General features: G+C 38.7%; 1 protein-coding gene across 1 annotated transcript; it reads left to right on the plus strand.

Moving 5' to 3' along the window:
- Positions 1-67: 67 nt before the first annotated feature.
- On the plus strand, positions 68-769 carry LOC140507498 (cytochrome c). Its single transcript, XM_072615571.1, has one exon. The coding sequence runs from the start codon at positions 68-70 to the stop codon at positions 512-514; it is 447 nt and encodes a 148-aa protein (XP_072471672.1). The 3' UTR covers positions 515-769.
- Positions 770-21,431: the final 20,662 nt, after the last annotated feature.

Below are 21,431 nucleotides of genomic sequence, written 5' to 3' on the forward strand. Positions count from 1 at the left end.
CATTGTAAAATTCCTTATCCATTTGAGCCTGACGTTGAAATCCTTCTGAGACATCGCGCATGAGATCATGAAGAGCATTTGCTTCCTGGACACTATTCTGTGTGTTAGAAACAGACATTGCGAGAGGCAAGGCGAGTCGGTGCGACTGCAGAGAGCGAGCGGGCGATCGTGGGGCTGCGGGCCGAGCCGATCTCACGATGGCGACGTGGAGAAGGGCAAGAAGATCTTCGTGCAGAAGTGCGCCCAGTGCCACACGGTGGAGAAGGGGGGCAAGCACAAGACCGGCCCCAACCTGAACGGGATCTTCGGCCGCAAGACGGGCCAGGCCCCGGGCTTCACCTACACGGACGCCAACGAGAACAAAGGTATCATCTGGGGAGAGGACACACTGATGGAGTACTTGGAAAACCCCAAGAAGTACATCCCAGGCACCAAGATGATCTTCGCGGGCATCAAGAAGAAGGGCGAACGGGCGGACTTGATAGCCTACCTTAAAAAGGCCACCAACGAGTAGCGGCCTGCCACTCTGCCGCCGTATTTATTAGGTCAGAAGGAGAGTCTCCACGAGATTCCTCGTCTTTTTTACACGTATCATAACAACACTATTTAAATTGTTTTCCTCCAGGGCAGCATTTCGATCATGAATGGCTGTTTAGAAAATCTTATTCAGCAGTCCTAATAAAGGAGTGTCATAACTACAGCCACAACCAAGCTATCACACTTTTCTGTTTCTTTTAAAAGATTTTATTAAGAACTTGTAAAAATCAAAGATGCTGTGTTCTGTCTCTGTCTTGGAAACTTTTGACTGAATCTGGCTTCTTTTACTAAACAATGGGGAAAACCTACTTGAAGCGTCCATAAGACTTACCTGTCGTATTGGGGAGGGGGTATCTTCTGGAAAAAGTTGTGCCTGTCCAAACAGCAAGATCAGGTGCGCCAAAATTCCCTTAATTTCCCATGCATAAACAGCTTAATTACAATGATTTGCTTAAATACTGCCTTGAAATGGTAAAAAAAAAAAAAAAGAAAGAAAAAAAAAGAAACAGACATTGCAAGAGCAGTAGAACTAACAATTAGTTCAACTAATAAGGTTATACCTAACACTACACATGAGATACATCTTTTGAATCGCATCATACTTGTTATCTTTTGATCTAATACTGACATAATATTGTCAGCCGGAGTGCGATACTATCCTTGTGTTTTCACTACTGTGGCCTAGCAATGATGTAAAGCCTTCCTTTATCAAATTGTGGCCCCATGGATTCAGGTACCGAACAATTCGGACAAGTTAAATTGAATATCCCTGTCATATTCATATGTGGCACGAGTGTAGACTGACTTGCACGATCCCACATAAAGGCATGAGATGATCCTAAACACACTCGCGCCGTAAGACTAATATGGTTTGTAATTATTTTACCGTTTGGTCTTACAACAATAAATGGTCCTACAAAACTTTGTACTGTCTGCCCCCCAGTAGCAGCAATCACCTGTTCAATCCCTGCTGTATCAGAACCCTTGTTAGTAACATATCTAGGACTAGGATATCCTGAGACATAGCGATCTGGCCTAAAATGCGATAGGTTGTGACATGAGGTAAGACTCTCATTATAATGCTCTAAGAATAACACAATCTGTTGATATTGATGTGACTGACAATCTTCAAATGATACAAAACCTGAATAATTACGATAAATGGAGACATAAGGATCATTTCTCTTGCTACGTTGTGGTCCAGATCTAGAAATCACTTCTCGTTTTTGTCCCATGTCTTGTGCCCCATTCATTTTTGTACAATATGGTCTATGTCTCAAACCTATTTCTCATTTTTTATCCATATCTTGTCCCTCAATGACCCAAGTCCATAGGCGAAAAAGTCTAGAGTCCCCTCGATAAGCTAAAGTCTCATGTCCCAGAGTTATATTTGCACACCATGTCATATCGGCCGCTACATTATTAAAAACCCATGTAGTGCCAGTCCATCGTCCAACAACCTTCTTTTGAAGACAGAGCGGTAATCCTGCGATCAATCCAGTAAAGTTCATCCTTGGCTGTGAACTATTTGATTTACCTATAGATTCAAAACCTGTACCCCCAAACATGTGTGATAAACTGCCATGTAATACTAGTGTTGGTATCTTTTCATCCCATCTTATGGCCCTCACCCACGGAGGATTCGGGATGAACGCCCAGTGATGTGCATCCCCACTTGTCTCCTGGGTCGGAGTTGGACTTTCTCTGAACCCAAGAGTCACTAAGAGAAACAGATTCAACTTCCTTATTTTGAAGACAAAGACTTCTTATTTGTTCTTCCAGCTTCTTTCTCCGCTTTGCTGCTCTCAGTCTCTTGCCCTGTGATTTTCTTCCCGTTGTCTCTCTCTTCTATCAGCTGAAGCCTGCGTACTGGTACCCACTGTTCTTTCTCTTTTCCTGTGGAAACACAAGCATAACCCTTTCCCCATATGATTATTTTTCCTGGACCATGCCATAGTCCTTCTGCACCATGCCACATGGCCTGTTTTCCTTCATTCTCTATTTGTGTTTTTTCTAGAAGTGAAGTTCCTTTTGATGTTTTTATAGCAATAGCATATTTCATGGCTGCTGAAAGATTCTTATCATCGAATTTTAAATAATTAAATGTATATAAGGCTAAATTGAGAGATGCCTGAGGGCCTTGTGTAATTCCCCCTTTTTGTTTTTGCAAGTAAACCTTGAGGGAATGATTTGCCCTTTCAACAATGGCTTAACCTGTAGGGTTATAAGGAATGCCAGTAACATGATAGATGGAAAATTCATAGCAGAATTTTTTAAATGCTGCTGACATATAGGCTGGGCCATTATCTGTTTTTAAATACTTTGGCACTCCATGATTAGCAAAACATGCTAGCAAGTGAGTTGTCACATCTTTGACTGCTTCACCGCAGCGAGCAGTTGCCATAAGAAAGCCTGAAAAAGTATCTACACATACATGTATATATTGAGAACGTCCTAATGACGAATAGTGAGTGACATCCATCTGCCAAATATCATTTGGGCAGTCACCTATAGGATTTTTTGGGTGTATAGGTGGTGGTGGGAGAAACGGAGCACATTGGGTGCACGCCTTTACAATCTGCCTTGCTTCCCTTTTTGTTGTGCCAAATAAATGTCTAAGAGATCGTGCAGACAAATGAAATTTAGAATGAGCTAATATTGGAGATGACTCGGCATGAAAAACTTGCAAGGCTTCATCAGCAATTGCATTGCCTTCAGTCAAGGGGCCTGGTAAATTAGAATGTGATCGAATATGTAAAACGTGGAATTTATTAAATCTATCTCTAATAGCCTTTTGTGTTTCTAAGGTAAGATGTGTGATAGAATCCTGACGTGTAGGAATATAGGCAGTCTCTAAATTGGGTATTAACCCTGACACATACTTACTATCTGTGATAATATTAATAGGGACATCAATTAAAAGAGCTTGAAGCACAGCAAACAGTTCATTTTGTTGAGTAGAGGTAAATGATGTCTCAAACACTTGTAACCTCTTTTCAGATGGTATGTATAAAGATGCTCGTTGATGTTTTGTGGCATCTGTAAAAACATTGGTCCCTACTACAGGCGACTCAAAATGCTTGTCTGACCAAGACCATGGCCATGCAGTGAGTTGATCAGCAAATGGCACAGGATTGCCATAATGATAATCCTGTCCAATTATAATTTGCCAATCTGCATCTTCCATAAAACATTTTTCCGATTGTTGAGAGGTATAAGAAGTAAAAATACTTGCAGGATCCATACCACTAAGAGCTCGTGCTCTCTGTATGCCTTTCCAAATAACCTTAGCCACTAGGTTTGTATAAGGAGAACATGTTCTGTTCTTTACCTGTGGTAAATGAATCCACTCAAGGATTCCTAATTGCTGACGTAAAACCCCAGTTGATAAGTTTGGAGTGAAAAGTATAGTTAAATTTATTTTGTCTCCCTCGTCATATCTTTGAGTGGTTTGTTGTATGAGAGTATTTTGAATATTCTTAATACATTTAAGAGCTTCAGGGGTCCAATCCCTACTTGAATTAAGGTCAGAAGAGCCTTTCAATAATTCATATAGTGGTGCTAATGCAGAGGTAGAGATACCAAGCCTTGGCCTGCACCACTGAATCTCTCCTATCAGTTTTTGGAAATCATTCAGAGTTTTGACCTTTTGTATATCAAAATTTGGAAACTTAACTTGAATCTCTCTGTCTGATAACTTATACCCTAAGTAATCAATTGGTAGTGCCTTCTGTATTTTTTCTGGTGCTACCTGTAGCCCATGCTTGCTGAGAGTTTGTATCCCTTCCTGTAACATTTTTTCTAGCAGTTCACCATCTCTATGTGCTGCCAAAATATCATCCATGTAATGTATTATTATGGCCTCCTTATATTTCTCTCTCATGGGTTGAAGTACTTTATGCACATACCGTTGGCACAATGTAGGACTATTCTTCATACCTTGTGGCAGTACTTTCCATTGATACCTCATATAGGGTTCCTGCAAATTAATGGAAGGTATGGAGAAAGCAAATCTCTGCTGATCCAGAGGATGAATGGGAATGCTGTAAAAACAATCTTTAATGTCTATAACCCATATTTTATAATCTTTTGGTATCATATTTGGTGAAGGAAGTCCTGGTTGTAATGAACCCATAGTAAGCATAGATGCATTAACTTTTCTTAGGTCGGTTAACATTCTCCATTTGTCTGATCTCTTTTTAATAGCAAACACAGGTGAATTCCAAGCACCGAAAGATTCCTCTATATGTGCTAAACTAAGTTGTTCTTTGACAATCTCCTTTAAGGCTGCTATTTTATCATTAGTCAAGGCCCACTGGTCAACCCAAATTGGTTCATCATTGATCCATTGTAATTGTGGAACAGGTATGGGTTGTGCAGCCATTCCAGGGGGACCCACTAAAAATTTTTCTATTGTAGATATGGTAAGGCCTATTTGTGACAACAGATCTCGACCCCATAAAATGATTGGGAGTCCTAGTAATACATGTGGCCAAACCTTTCCTGTTTTTCCTTCAAATTCCCATCTCAATGGCCGTTTTGCTTCGACCGGTGCCTGAACACCCCCTATACCATATAAATTTTGTGCTTGCCCTAAAGGCCATGCAGAATTCCACTGCTCTAAGGGAAAGACTGTACGATCAGCCCCAGTGTCCATGAGGCCTGTACATCTCCTCCCTTCTATAATGACTGTAAGTTGTGGCCTCTCCAGAGTAATTTGCTGTGTCAAGAATACTTGAGAATCTCCTATTTTTGGAAATAGTAATAACACTGCTATTTTTTGTCCTGCATCTAATAAATTCTCCATATTAGTAGTATTCATCATTGGAATATACTGAAATTCCATATCAGGTGGAAACATATGTGTTATGGGTATCATGCCTGTATATTCATGAGCTGCGGGTGCTAACAGTATTCCTATGCTATCTGGTTTGAGCTTGATTTTTTCCTGTATGGGAACCATGACTGTAGTCATTGGATTAATAGAAAAATATCCAGCGCTACCTAGGTCCTCTATTTGAAAGGACGCATTCCTGCTAATTCCTGATATCTCTGGCGTAATGCCATTGTGCTGGCATTGGGATTGTCCTGCCATTGGTCAGCAGAGGGCGGTAGAAAGCCCATTCCTCCCCTTTGTTCCTGGGCTGGGGAGGGGCCCGTTATGGTGTTTAAACATTGCTGAGGCAGGCCACTACGACATTCTGATGCCCAATGCCCCAGTTTTCTACATTTTGGGCAGGGTGTCTTGGGTCTAGCTCCCCCACTTTGTGTCGGCCTTACTTTGCAATCTTTTTTGAAATGCCCAAACTTGCCACATTGAAAGCATTTTTTGTCTGGTTTTTTAGTCTGCCTATTTTCATGATATTGCCTGGGCTCGAACTTGGCAGCATAGACCTCACTACCCACTATCTCACATCTTTGTAACATTTCTTCCACCCCAGCATCCCTTTTCAATCCTATCATGGCCTTTTTGCAGTCTGTATTACAACTGTTTCTCAAGATATCCTTGATTACAACTACAGTCCCTTCTACTTCCCCCATGATCTTTGTCACAGCATCTTGAACTCTTGCACAAAAGTCAGAAAAAGGCTCATCGGGTTTTTGCTTTAAAGCACTCAATGAAGTTTTACTTTCTCCTTTAACTGGCAACTTGTCATAAGCCCTCTCTACACATTGTGCTAGCCGCTCATATAATTCCACAGGGTGCTGAATTTGTGCGCTATCTGTGCTATACTGTCCACCACCAAATAACATCTCATAATATCTTTGAACATTTTGAGGGTTATCAGGATTATGGCGTACTGCCATTAATCTACATTCTTCAGAAAACATCCCTAACCATACTACCATCTCTCCTGGCGTGAGGATGGCCCTCATAACAAGCTTCCAGTCATTGGGAGTAAGTATATGTGAGGCCAATTCTTTAATCCTGACTTTCACATATGGTGATTTAAGTCCATAGTCTGTTATGGCTCTTTTGAGCTCTTTTAACAGATATGGAGATACCATACAGTGTGTCCTTTGTGCTGGATTATTATCATCTCTAGGTGTTTCTAATACAGGGAAAACATTTTGAAAGCCAAGATACTCTAGAACCTTGTCTTTACCTTCCTTTTGTAATTTCCTTATTGCCTGTTGTAATGGAGAAAAATATTCACTAGGGGGTTTCCTCATATTCCTTCAAAAAATTCTTTTTTTGTAATACCTCTATTTGTCCATGAGATAGCTCTATTCCTTTAACCAGAATTTTTTCCTTTTGCAATGTCTCTACCTGTCCACTAGGTGTCTCCCTTGCGCTCTCTCTCCCGGGAGACCATGCCAATTCCCTTTGTTTCCCACTCACTTTTGCTCTTTTCTTTGTTTCAGGGTCCTCCCGTTTGGCGGGAACGTTCACTTCCCCTTTGAACTTGACTGATTTTTTCTTTTCTGCTTCTAAGTCCCGTAATCTACTCTTTAGCTCATCTATCTCCTGTTGCATTCTTTCTCTCTCCTCCTCCCTCTGACTCTGCTCCTGCAGCTGTCCTAAATTAGGATAAATTGAAGGTGGACTGGGAGAACTCAGACGGGATGGTTCAGGGGAGGAATCTGGTGAAACGGAAGGCGTTGTTTGTGTGGAGGCTGGGAATTGCCTGGGTTGCCGATCACAACAGCCATCCACAGCCTGAAGGGCCGCTTTTACTATATTATGCAGAAAGAAACTTGTCAGCTCCAGATCCCCAGGATTTTCGGAGTCATAGCTAGTTAACTGTTCCCCTACAACTTTCCACGAGCTTATAGAGACCGGAGGTCTCTGCTTTGTCCAGGGACAAATTCTTTCTACTTCGTTTAAGAACTCCCTGATCACTTTATTTTGAATGACGACCCCCTGTGTCTTAGCTGATCTGTAAATTATCTTAACAAAAGTTTCTCTATCGGCCATCTCTACTGATTCAACTAGCCCCATAGTAAGATTAGTCTTACTTCACTGCTCCCGAAGCAGGTTACTCACAAAACTGGTGTCGTCTTTGTCCTTTTTCTTCCTGAGGCTGAGTGCATGGAATTCTTCTTCTCGGGGTGGTCACTCCCCAAGGCACCTCAGGGCACACAGGTACGTCTTCTCCCCCACTAAAGGACTATGCTTTTGGCCCTGTGCTGTGTTCCGTGGATTTTTTCTTTTCTTCTTCTTTTTCTGCCCCGCGAAATGGGCGCCAGAATGTTGGGGTCCCCTAGACCATTTACAGGAACCCCTGACCCCGACCCAAGGCTCTTGTCTGGCAAGAGGCCTTGATCTCGTGAGTAATGAAATGGGGCGGGAGACAAAGGTGGTGAAGACTCCGTTTTATTCCTCTAAATCATATGCATTTATAGTCTAACCTACGTAAAACATTCCTAATTACGTAGGACCTATCACCTATCACCTTTCCTTATATGGGTGTCTTCTCTACTGGAAATCCGGAGCCAGGACAAAGAACTGCAAACAAGAACGAGACGCTTCCTCCTGAATCCATCTAGTTCCACCCCTACTGACAAGCCCCTAGGTTATCTAGGCAGGCTTTCAGTGTGGCATCCTGAAATGGATAGGGGTCGGCTCTAACTCGTCCCGTTACATCCAACTACCTATTAGTCATCTCAAAGAGGATCTTCTATATTCTTCTTAAACACCTTAAACTTTATCTTTCTTCTCTTGCTAAATTCCTTATTACTGAGACAGGTACTGCAATTCTCCCAGTCAGCCAGGCTCAAAACCTAGGTATTTTCCTAAACTGCCCATGCTCCACACTCCCCATATCCAAACCTCTTGATTCTTCCTGTGTAACTTCTCTCCAGTTTTTTATGACACCTTATTCACCTTATTGCATTCCGTTATTCAGTGACATTATCTTCCTTTCTGTTCCTCGAACAAGACTTTAGGGAGGTGGGGAACCTGTGGCCTCGAGGCCACATGTGGCCCTCTAGGTCCTCAAGAGTGACCCTTTGACTGAATGCAACTGAGTTGGAAGCCATATGACCTTGAGGAGGCAGGTTCCCTACTTGTGTGAGTCTAGACATCTTCACCAATTGTTCCCTAGGCTTGGAATTCTCTCCCTCCTCATTTCTGTCTCATGGCTTCCTTGTCTTCCTTTAAGTCCCTGCTAAAATTTCGCCATCTCCAAAAAGCCATTCCTAAACTCTTTTGATGTTAGTTTCTTCCTTCTTTGGATTGTTTCCCATTTATCCTGCATACATGTTCTTCTGACATAGCTATTTGTCTAGGTACATACATTATATACGATGTCTCCTCCATTTGATGTGAACTCCTTAAGTGCAGGAATTCAATCTCTTTGTATCCCCAGCACTTAGCATAGACATAACACATAAAAGGCATGTAATAAATGTTTATTGACTCACTGGGGACTGTAGGTGAGACTGAGGCTATAGAAATGAAAGTCCCCAGAAGATGTACTGAGCTTGAGATAGCAAAAGGCTTGACAGAAGTAGCTGCCTCAGGGAACTCTGCCAGAGTTGTAGGAGTGAGGCTATGTGAGTCAATCATTCACAATTAATGTAAGAAAAGATGCTGTTCTTTAAACCCATGCCCCTTTCAACCACAGATTCTAAGGGGAATAATTCTATAGATCCTTTCTCCCTTACATTTCTGTATGGGAGCCTGGAGTCTTTTCTCCTTGGCATAGGGAAATCTGTTTACCTTTCTTTGATTTAAATCCAATAGCTTTGCTTTACAAACAGTGCTAACCACAGATGTTTGCTAGTATGAGTTTCTATTGAGAATGCACTTGGGAGGAGGCCACTAAGGGGAGAGCATCCTTGGACAAGAAAGACAAAGAGAGATATCATGCTGAAGTGGTTAACTGTCTCTGGTTGGGGGCCAAGAGCTAAAAAAAAATCATACATCCCTTGGTTATTTCTCAGGACAAAGAAAGAGTACTTATGCCAAGAAACTCACCTATGCAATGAATCAGTAGTAGGATGAGGAGAACAAATAGGAATGGTTAAACGAGCAGCCCGCTGCTGCTACAACTGTATAAAACAAAAGAGTTTGACTGAATCTGCGCAGACTAATACTGGTACAAGCCCGAAGAAATTGATCAAATCCACCAAGCAAGAAATCAGCAAATATTTATTAAGCACCTATTATGTGCCAAGTGCTATGCTAGCCAGTGGAGATACAGAGACAAAAATAAAACTATACTCCATCAGCTCCCAAGGAATTTACATTCCATTGGTGGAGACCATATGTACATATTTTGGTAAACACAGAATCAATAAAAAAAAAATAGAAGATAGCACTGAGGAGGCACTAGAAGTTGGGGGACAGGTTCAAGAAAAGTTTCATGTATGAAGGAAGTGAAGTGCTCTATGATGTGGAGCTGACAAAGAAATACAGTTCAGACACAGGTAAAGCTGGTCCAAAGGCAAAGATATGAAATATGGAGTTCCATGTTTGAGGAACAGAAAGAAAGCCAGTTTGATTAGATCATCAAGTGTAGAAAAGAGAGTAATGCGTAATGAAACAGAAAGGTGCATTGGGGTCAGGTTAAGCTGGGATTTAAAAGCCAAATGGAGAAGTTAATATTTTTGTCCTAGGAGCAATCAGGAGTCATTGGAATTTATTAAATGGGGAAGTAACATGGTCAGAACTGTACTTCAGAAAAGTCCCTTTGGCAGTTGTATGCTTGGAAAGGTAAGAGAGGAGGGAAGGCAGGGAGAACCACTAACAGGATATTGCAATAGTCAGATTGAGAGGGGATGAGGGTCTGAACCAAGGAGTTGGCTTTATGAGCAGTGAGAAGGAGACTGATACAAGAGAGACTGGGGAGAAACAGCAAGACTTCACAGCTGGTTGGATATGTGATGTGAAGGAGAGTGAGGAATCGAAAATAACTCTCAGGTTGAAATCTTGGAAAACTGGTGCCCTTGACAGAAACAGAGAAGTTAGGAAGGAAAAGATAATGAATTCTGTTTTGGACATGTTCTGTTTGGGTTGTCTCTGGCACATCCATTTGAAAACGTCCAGTTGAAATGAAAAAAAATGTCCAATAAGTGGTTGTTGATATGGGACTGGAGCTCAGAAAAGGATAAATTAAGATTAGAAGTTCTGGGGTTTTACCTCACATGTTGAAAACTGGCAAAGATGACAAAAGATGGGAATAATCTGTGTTGGACATGACTAATGTGGAAATATGTTCAATATGATTGTATAACCTATATCAGATTGCATGTTGTCTTGGGGAGAGGAGAGGGAAGGTGGAGATTAGAAGACAACATTCAAATCTTATTTTAAAATCTTTTTTAAAATGTTGGAAACTAAAAATCAATATTTTTTAAATCTATGTTGGAAGGTTTGCAGGGAGATGACACATTAGTGCATTGTTGGTTGAGTTCTGACTCACTTGGGGAAGCTATTTGGAATTATACAAATAAAGCAACTAAATTGTCCATACCTTTTGACTCAGAGATTCCACCATTAGTCCTATATCCCAAGGAGGCCATTGATAAGAAAAACAAGTCCCCATTTACACCAAAATATTTATAGCAGCAATTTTTATAGCAAAGAATTATAAACAAATGTCCATTGATTTGGGGATGGTTAAACAAATTGTGGTATATAAACCACAATGTAAATGGAATGTTACTGTGCTGTAACAAATAATGAATTTGATGGAAGCAAAGAAGCATGGAAATATCCAAATGAACTGATGGAAAGTGAAATAAGTGGAGTAAAGAAAACAATATATACAATGATTAAAGCAACATACGTGGAAATTATAAACTCAAAAAAAAAGGGAATGCTTCAAAATTACAAAGAACAAGTTTAGGTGGAAAGCCAAGATAAGAGAAGATACCTTCAGCCCACCCCATTGCAGAAGTGGGAGGTGCATAGGTGTACTACATTGGACATATTTTCATACTTCTCCAATGTGTTGATCAATTTTGCTAATTTTTCTCTTCTTCTTGTCTTTAAAAACTACTATTTGGTATATAGGATGACACTCTGAGAAGGAGAGGGAAGGGATCCTGGGTACATTTTTGGTAACGTAGAAAAACAAAAGTTAACAATAAAATTTCTTTTTTAAAAAGCACACAGAAGAAAACAAAACGAAGTTCAAAAGGGGACACAAACAAGGTGACTTTGTTACTATTGTGCTAAATTTAATAGGGACTTTTAAGAAAACAAACCATGTAACTGTTTACAGTTTTAGAAATAATTCTCCCTTTTGTTCTTTTTGTATACTGAAATGTTCATATTTGTTGATATTAAGTTCATAATAAAAATTTTTATATTAAAAAAAAGAAAGAAATCAACTTCCTATTAGTTATTTTTGTTCTGTTTTTTCTCTTAGACCCTGGGCAAATCACTTAACCTCTCTGCAAGTTGCAGAAAAGTGTTTATAGACCAAAATCCTCAACAACGAAGTTCCTTATGCCGATGAAATCACAGGTCAAGTCGATATTCCCATCCATATGGCTGCATTCCACGATTATTTCCTTGGCAGAGAAAACAGAAGCAAAATACAAATTAGTCTTAGAGTTCTTGGGGAGCAAGAACTGTCTTTTGATTTTCTTTGTATCCCCAATGCCTAGCTCAGCACCTGGCATAGAAACGGAACTTAATAAATGTATGTTGACCGACTAGCTGACTGACTGAGTTAAGGTATCCATACTCTCTCCTTCACCAATTATCATCATCCCCATCTGCTCCAACCTGCTGGGCAGTCTCATGGAACAGTGACAATCTGTACTCAAGGAAGAAAAAGGTACAGCTTCAGATGACAGCTACAGAGGTAAACTTGAACAGGAGCAACCAGGGGAACTCCAGGAGAGAAAGGAACTGTGAGAGGCAGAGCCAAGAAGGAAGAATTAATATTTGTGTGCTGTAAGATGCAGCTATAATGTTGGCATCATTATGTCCTACCCTAAAGTGTGAATTACTAAACTCTTCTCTCCCCGACAGGCAGAGGAGTCTGTCTCTGTTTTGCATACAAGGGTTGAAAATATTTCCAAGATTTTTTTTCTTTATTATTCATCTCTTTATATGTCTCAATTCACTGCATTGCTGTTTTTTTAATGGGAAAAAAAGTAGTTTTCAAAATTTATTATATTCTGAACTTAAGAAAGAAAATAAGCATTTCCATAACATAATAGAACAGAAAAGAAATGATTGCACATGAAACTGCAAATCTATTATGCACAAGTTGCTTTTTAAAATATATAAGCATATATTTTATACTTACACAAAGTATACCTTATACTTATAGACTTATATAAAGTGTATATAATTTTTAAAATTTAGTTATATATTTATATTCTATACATTTATTTATCACTTGTGTATGTATTATTATATATTTTATGTTTATAAATTTTGTATATTTATATGAATTTTTAAAAATATATATATATAAAAGTTACCATGTAACTTTTTTTCTTCTTTCCCTCTCCATCTCATCCCCACCCTAGAGATGGCTACCATTAGACACAAATGTGTGTGTGTGTATGTGTGTGTGTGTGTCCGTATAAAATCATTCTATACATACTTCTATTTATCACTTCTTTCCCTGGATGCAGATAGCATCTTCCTTCACAGATCTTTTGCAGTTAATTTGGGTATTTACAATAGTCAGAATTAATTAATTGCTCAAAGTTCTTATTAAAACAATATTGTTGTTACTGAATGCAACATTTTCTTTTTTCTGTTCATTTAGCTCTTCGTTATTTTGCACAAATATATCCATATTTCTTAAGATCATTGAGTTCATCATTTCTTATAGCATGATAGTATTCCATTAGGATCATATACCATGACTTGTTCAGCCATTCCCCAATTGACAGGCATCCCTGCAATTTTCAGTTTGTTGCCATCACAAAGAGAACTGCTATAAACATTTTAGAACACATAGGTTCTTTTCTCTTCTCCCTATATTTTTAGAAACAGACCTGGTAATGGTATTGCTAAGTCAAGGGGTATAGGCAGTTTAATAACTCTTTGGGCGTAATTTCAGATTACTCTCCAAAATGATTGAATCAGTTCACCGTTCAACCAGCAGTGAATTAGTTTCCCAATTTTTCCACATCCCCGTCTTGCCAAGGCAATATTCACAGCACCAACTGTGACTATGAACATACGGCATAGTTCTGAATTGCAAAGTATATCAGACTCTCCATATAGAAGGCAGAAGAGAAATATTTATTCAGACACCTGAAAGTCAAATTCCAATACCAGAAAGCTAAATCCATCATAGTAACCAAGAAGTCAATACACATTAGCACTGCAGAGGTCAACGCCATTACCAAGCCTTCCCACCCCCTTACCATAAGTAAGCATTTGCAACCCTAACTGTCTGCTTTCCTGTGTCCTATCTCTCCTCCACTCTAACTGCTCTCACCAATTTCCTCCCAGCTCTGCTCCATCCTTCCTGTTCCCCCCATTCAGCAAGCTCTTCTCACTACATGTGACTTAGGCTTCCATGTGGTTTAAGTAGATCACAAGGTCCTATTAATAGCTGAGAAAGATCTTCAAATTAAGCAAAAATACATCAACAATACAATCCCCTCCAACATTTGTCACTTTCCCCTTCAATTATTTTAGCCAATCTGATTGGTGTAAAATGATATCTCTAGGCTGCTTTAATTTGCATCTCTCTAATCAATAATGATTTAGAGCATTTTTATTTGACTACAAATTATTTTGATTTCTTCTTCAGAAGTCTGCCTGTTCATATCTTTTGACCATTTATCAATTGGGAAATGACTTCTATTCATATAGATTTGACAAAGTTCTTTCTATATTTGAGATATGAGACCATTATCTCAGAAACTGTCAATAAAATTTTCCCTAATTTTTTCCTTTCCTTGTCATCTTGGCTGCATTTGTTTTATTTGTAGAAAGCATTTTTAATTTGATGTATTCAAAATTATCCATTTTACACCTTGCACTCCTCTCTATCTCTTGTTTATTCATAAATTGTTCACTCATCCATAAGTCTGACAATATGCTGCATATTCTTCAAATTCTCTTGCAATATCTCTCTATATAGATTATGTATTAATTTTTACCTTATCTTGGTAAATGATGTAAAATATTGATCCATGCCCAATTTCTGCCAGAATACTTTCCAGTTTTTCCCAATGACTTTTACCAAATAATGAATTCTTATCCCCAAAACTAAACTCTTTATACTTGTCAAACAGAAGGTTACTATGGTCATTTGATACTGTGAATTGTATGCCTACTCTTTTCCACCTTTCTATTTCTTAGCCAGTACCAGAGAGTTTTGATAATTATTTAATACATATTTAATAATACAAAACACTTGGAAAATCCCAAAGACCCAACTAAAAAGTTAGTTGAAACAATTAATAATTTTAGCAAAGTAGCAGGATATAAAGGATACATATCCACATAAATCATCAGCATTCCTACATATCACAAACAAAAACTTGCAAGAAGAGATAGCAAGAGGTACCCATTTAGAATAATTCTATATAGTAAAAAACAACTAGGAGTACACCTACCAAAACAAACCCAGGAACTATGTGGACAAAGTTATAAAAAGATTATAGACACAAAATTGGATTTAAGTAATTGGAGAAATATTCATTGTTCATGGGGAGGCAGGGTCAATATAATAAAATGACAATTTTACCTAAACTAAATTAATTTATATATCTAATACTATCCTAGTTAAACTACCAAAAAAAATTACTGAGTTAGAAAAAATAATGAAATTCATTTGGAAGAGCAAAAGGTCAAGAAAATCAAAGAAACATTAAAAAAAAAATGTAAAGGAAGGAGGCTTAGCAGTACTGGATCTTAAGTTATAAGTCAATAATTGTTCCTTGATTATGATTTCTGACTTACCTGTTCTTTGAGAAAATGGATAGTGATTCAAGGCACATTTGGACATTTATCATTACCCATAATGGTCCGCATTGAACCTGAGATATCGGGGAGTTTCAAAGCTGAGGGGGGAGCAGCTTATATATTGTATACATTTATGGCACTGTCCTACAACCTTTCTCACACTTATCTTTCCCCAGATCAAAATCATATTTACCTCATAAAAGAAAGTGTGTGGCTAATAATCTTTCCCTAGATTTAGAAACAGTCTAAATAGTACTAGTATAGCACCCAGTCCCACCCTTTATATGTGAGTACCCTGAAAGTTAACCAAATTAGAAGTACATTGTAGGTCAGCATTTGTTCAAACCCAAAGCTTGCAAGTCCCCACCAACATATTTCTATTATATCAACCAATCAGTTACTATATTAATAATTAATGCATTAACTATACATTAATTCATAGCAAATGACATTTAATTAAATAGCACAACAATTTAACAAGTGACCAAAAAAATCCCCTCCTATATACATAGGGGTATATTTTCACAAAGGTCAGCATACCGGCAATAAAAGAGGATATGTGTTTGTGTGTTTAGGGCAACTCATTCTCCTAGACTAGCATCCTAGCTTGACTATCTCTCCACTTCTTGTGTCTGCTTTGTATTGTGTGTGTGTGTACATGTATGCAGCTGTACATGTATGTATATGTGCATATATGTGTACATGCTCATTCCTTCATTGGGACATAAATTCCTGGAGGGCAGGGATTATTTAGAATTTGTCTTGGCACAGTGTCTAAGTTTTTAATAACTGTCAACTAATTGGTTGATGATGCTATTAGGATACATTTGGTCTAAACTTTTATTTCACTTACGGTTAGAAAATTCATTTAAACTACTCTCATACCCCTAATTGACAATCTGGGGCTCTGTAACAAGAATGAAAGGGGATGACTAGGGCTATATGAAGAAAATTCTTTCCAATCCCAAATCTTCTCTTAGCCATTAGACTGAGTCCATGAAAATCACCATGGAGCAATGCTGAAAAGTACTAGGTAGAGATTGGTATCCTTTGTCTTACACAAATCACTGCATTCTCCACATGGGAACTATTTGTTCTTTAAAAGTTTGGTAGGCTTTCACAATTATTGATAGGGAGAGATTTATTTGATCAAACAAGGGATAGAAATGATCATAAACAATAAAATGGACAATTCTGATTAAACAAAATTTAAAAGGTTTTGCATACAAAAAGTAGTTAGAATTAGAAGGGAAAAAATAAACTGGATAAAAAACCTTTGTAGCAAATTTTTCTAATAACAGTATTGATAGGATGCTTGGGTGCATGTGCTTGGGCCCCAATTCGAAAATAACATCTCTCCTTAAACATCATATTTCTCCCTTGCCTCAAAGCACTATCCCAGGCAGTTTCTCCCCAGCCCGAGAACAGCCTGCTCCAGCAACAACCGTTATCTCCCTTCCTGCTACAGTAGCCAGTTGCACCTACAGAACTTGCTAGTCTGGGGAGCAGAGCCAAGATGGCAGAGTAGCAGAATGTACTTTCTAGAATGCTGCCCCCAAGCCCAGCCAAATATCTGTAAAAAATGGCTCTAAACAAATTCTGGAGCTGCAGAACCCACAGAATGACAGAGTGAAACAAATCTCCAGCCCAAGACAGCCTAGAAGGTTGTTGGGAAATGCTGGGAACAAAGCATAGTACAGTGTGGACATGCCAGCACAGACAGGACCTGAGCAGGCCTTAGGGAAACTGAATCTCTCACACCTGTGGTGGTTTCCAGACTTCATGACCCCAAAATGTTGAGGATTAATTGGCAGGTCAGTAGGAAAAGCCTGTGGGACCAGTGCAGGAGAGTGGAGAGGTCCAGGCCCAGTCCCAGGGTGGTTGAGGGGGTAGAAGGCTGAGGAACCCGTGGCAGCCAAAGCAGCAGCAGGAGCAGCTGTAGCCACTGTTCTGGAGCTCTAGGCCCACAGATTGTGGGGGGATGGAGTGGCTGACAGGACACTCCCCACCCCCATTGGAAGCAGAGAACTACCTTGATAAAGAGCTCAAAAGTCAAGTAAATGACTGGGGAAATGAGCAAAAACTGGAAAAAGAATCAGACAATAGAATCTTACTTTGGTGACAAGGAAGACCAAAGCAGGCAAACAGAAGAAAACAAAGTGAAAGCTCCTCCAACCAAAGCCTCCAAGAAAAATATGAATTGGTCTCAGGTCATGGAAAAGCTCAAAAAGAATTTTGAAAATCAAGTAAGAGAAGTGGAGCAAAAATTGGGAAAAGAAATGAAAGTGATGCAAGAAAATCATGAAAAACAAGTTACCTGCTTGCTAAAGGACACCCAAAAAATGCTGAAGAAAATAACACCTTAAACAACAGACTAACTCAAATGGCAAAAGAGATCCAAAAAGCCAATGAGGAGAAGAATGCTTTAAAAAGCAGAACTGGCCAGATGGAAAAGGAGATTCAAAAGCTCACTGAAGAAAATAATTCCTTAAAGATTAGAATGGAGCAGATGGAAGCTAATGACTTTATGAAAAATCAAGAAATTTTAAAACGAAACCAAAAGATTGAAAAAAAATAGCAGACAATGTGAAATAACTCATTGGAAAAACAACTGATTTGGGAAATAGATCTGGAAGAGACAATCCAAAAATTATAGGACTACCTGAAAGCCATGATCAAAAAAAAAAAGGGCCTAGACATCATCTTTCATGAAATTATCAAGGAAAACTGCCCTGATATTCTAGAACCAGAGGGTAAAATAAATATCAAAAGAATCCACCAATCACCTCCTGCAAGAGATCTGAAAAGAAAAACTCCTAGGAATGTTGTAGCCAAATTCCAAAGTTCCCAGGTCAAGGAGAAAATATTGCAAGCAGCCAGAAAGAAACAATTTGAGTATTGTGGAAACAGTCAGGGTAACACAAGACCTAGCAGCTTCTATAATAAGGGATCGAAAGGCTTGGAATATGATATTCTCAAAGTCAAACGAGCTAGGATTAAAACCAAGAATCATCTACCCAGGAAAAGTGAGCATAATACTTCAGGGAAAAAAGTAGTCATTCAATGAAATAGAGGACTTTCAAGCATTCTTGATGAAAAGACCAGAACTGAATAGAAAATTTGACTTTCAAACACAAAAATTAAGAGAAGCATGAAAAAGTAAACAGGAAAGGGAAATCATAAGGGCCTTACTAAAGTTGAACTGTTTATATTCCTACATGGAATGATAATATTTGTAACTCTTGAAATTTTTCTCAGTATTTGGGTAGTTAGAGGAATTATATACATATATACAGACAGAGGGCACAGGGTGAGTTGAATAGGAAGGGATGATATCTAAAAAAATAAAATCAATGGGTGAGCTAGGAATATATTGGGAGGAAAAAGGAAAAGATGGAATGGGGCAAATTATCTCTTATAAAAGAGGAGAAAAAGCTTTTTCAATGGAGGGGAAAAGGAGAGAGGTAAGAGGGAAAAAGTGAAGCTTACTCTCATCACATTTGGCTCAAGGAAGGAATAACATGCACACTCAATTTGATATGAAAAACTATCTTACAATACAGGAAAGTAGGGGAAAAGTGGATAAGTGGGGTGAGGGGATGATACAAGAGAAGTCAGATGGGAAGAGGGGGTAATTAGAAGTAAACACTTTTCAGGAAGGGCAAGCTCAAAAGAGAGAATAGATCCAACCATTCTGGAGAGCAATTTGGAACTATGCCCAAAGGGCTACAAAAATGTGCATACCCTTTGACCCAGCAATATCACTACTAGGACTATATCCCCAAGAGATCATAAAAATGGGAAAGGGTCCCACATGTACAAAAATATTTATAGCAGCACTCTATGTAGTTGCCAAAAACTGGAAGTCAAGGGGATGTCCATCAATTGTGGAATGGCTGAATAAATTATGGTATATGAATGTAATGGAGTACTATTGTGCCATAAGAAATGATGAACAAGAAGACTTCAGAGAGGCCTGGAAGGACTTATATGACCTGATGCTGAGTGAAAGGAGCAGAACCAGGAGAACTTTGTGCACAGCAATGACCACAGTGTGTGAGAGTTTTTTCTGGTAGACTTGGAATTTTGTAATAACACAAGAACTTCTTATTAAAAAAAAAAATCCCAAAGGTGGTTCTCAAGGCAAAATGCCTTCCACACTCAGAGAAAGAAATATGGAAGTCACTCGCAAAATGTAGCAGATCATGTTTGTGTATGTGTATGTGTTTGTGTATCATGTTTTGATTTGTTATATGATTTCTTTCATGTATTTTAGTCTGACTCCATAGCATGACTATAGTGAAAATATACTCAATAGGAAAGTATATGTAGAACCTATACAGAATTGTATGCAGTCGTGGGGAGGGAGGGGGGTAGTGGGGGGTAGGTGTGGGGGAAATAAAATCTCAATTGTATGGCAGTGATTGTTAAACATTAAAAAATAATAAAAAAAAAAGAAAGAAAGAAAGTTACCTTAATCCTCATAGACTCTGCACCTGTTGGAAGCTCATTGGATGAGAGATGAAGGGGAAAAAATATAAGTGTCTACCTTGTACAAGGCTACACATTTTATCTCATTTGTTTCTCCTAACAACCCTAAGAGGCAAGGGCTGTTATTATCACTGAGGCAGATAGAGGTGAAGTGACTTGACCAGGGCCACATAGCTAGAAAGTGTCTAAGGTCACATTTGAACTCAGGTCTTTCTGACTTCAGATCCAGGACTTTATCCACTTTGCCACTTAGTTGTCTCTATGGAGACAGATGAATGCTGTTGCTATGTAGAGAGCTATCTGATTTATTGCTTTCTAACCTTATCTACATCTTAAGAGAAAGGAAATTTCCTAGGGGTACCTGATATAATGGTATACTGGTCAATGTTTAACAACTGCTTTTCCAAGGGAAAAATGAATATGTGACATAGTTTTAAGTTTAATCTGCATCACCACCATTTTCTCCATCACTTTTTAAAGTCCAGACAATAAACAAAATATAACTTCAAAAAATAAATAAATAAAAATTAAAAATAAAAATAAAAAAAAAGAGAGAATAGAATAAATGGGGGTCAGGATAGGATGGAGGGAAATACGGTTAGTCTTTCACAACATGACTTTTATGGAAGTCTTTTGCATAACTACACATGTATAACCTATATTGAATTGCTTGCCTTCTCAATGGGGATGTGTGGGGAGGGAGGAAGGGAGAGAAGTTGGAACTCAAAGTTTTAGGAACAAATGTTGAGAATTGTTCTCGCATGCAACTGGGAAATAAGAAATATAGGTAATGGGGTATAGAAATCTATCTCGCCCTACAAGAAAATAGAGGAGATGGGAAAAATGGAAGGGATGGATGTGATAGAAGGGAGGGCAGATAGTGGGAAGGCGTAATCAGAATGCATGATGTCTTGGGGTGGGGAAGGGGAGAGATGGGAAGAAAATTTAGAACTCAAAATCTTGTGGAAATGAATGTTGAAAACTAAAAATAAATAAATAAAATAAAAAATCAATTTCAAAGAGTAAAGAAAAAAGAACTTATTAGTCTGAACAGGCTGTGTGCTGAGTCATAACGACATTTGCTACTCACTGATCAATCATAGATATCCTAGACTTAGACATACGTATACTCCCTTACAATGTCCCTAACAAGTCATTGGTAAGAACAGCCTGGTATTTCTTAGTCAGTCCTGACCGCTAGTTGACTTAGTGACATTTCAGGCCTAAAACCACACCTCCAGGTAGCCCCGACTTGAGCTATTTCCCAACAAACTCTAGGAAAAATACCTGCACAGTAGAACCCAAAAGTGAATGTTCCTTTAAGAACTAACCACTCCTTAACCACTACCTAATCCCGTCCTAAATCATCTAATTAACATATCTGGCAATGTTATACAATAGAATATCCTATATAAACTTTATCTATACCCCTCTAAGGTTGCAGGTTCCCCAAGAACTTTTGACCACTGAAAAGGGTAATAAATCTTTACCTTGACCTCAACAATGTTTGAGTCTATGAATTCTTCTCCAGAGGGCCCATGAAGGAAATTCCAGACTGGGA

This window comes from Notamacropus eugenii, chromosome 5 (assembly GCF_028372415.1).
Source record: "Notamacropus eugenii isolate mMacEug1 chromosome 5, mMacEug1.pri_v2, whole genome shotgun sequence".
NCBI lineage: Eukaryota > Metazoa > Chordata > Mammalia > Diprotodontia > Macropodidae > Notamacropus > Notamacropus eugenii.

Bases quoted from the DNA above. Each gene is read 5' to 3' on its own strand.
- LOC140507498 (XM_072615571.1), top strand. From the start codon at position 68: ATGAAGAGCATTTGCTTCCTGGACACTATTCTGTGTGTTAGAAACAGA.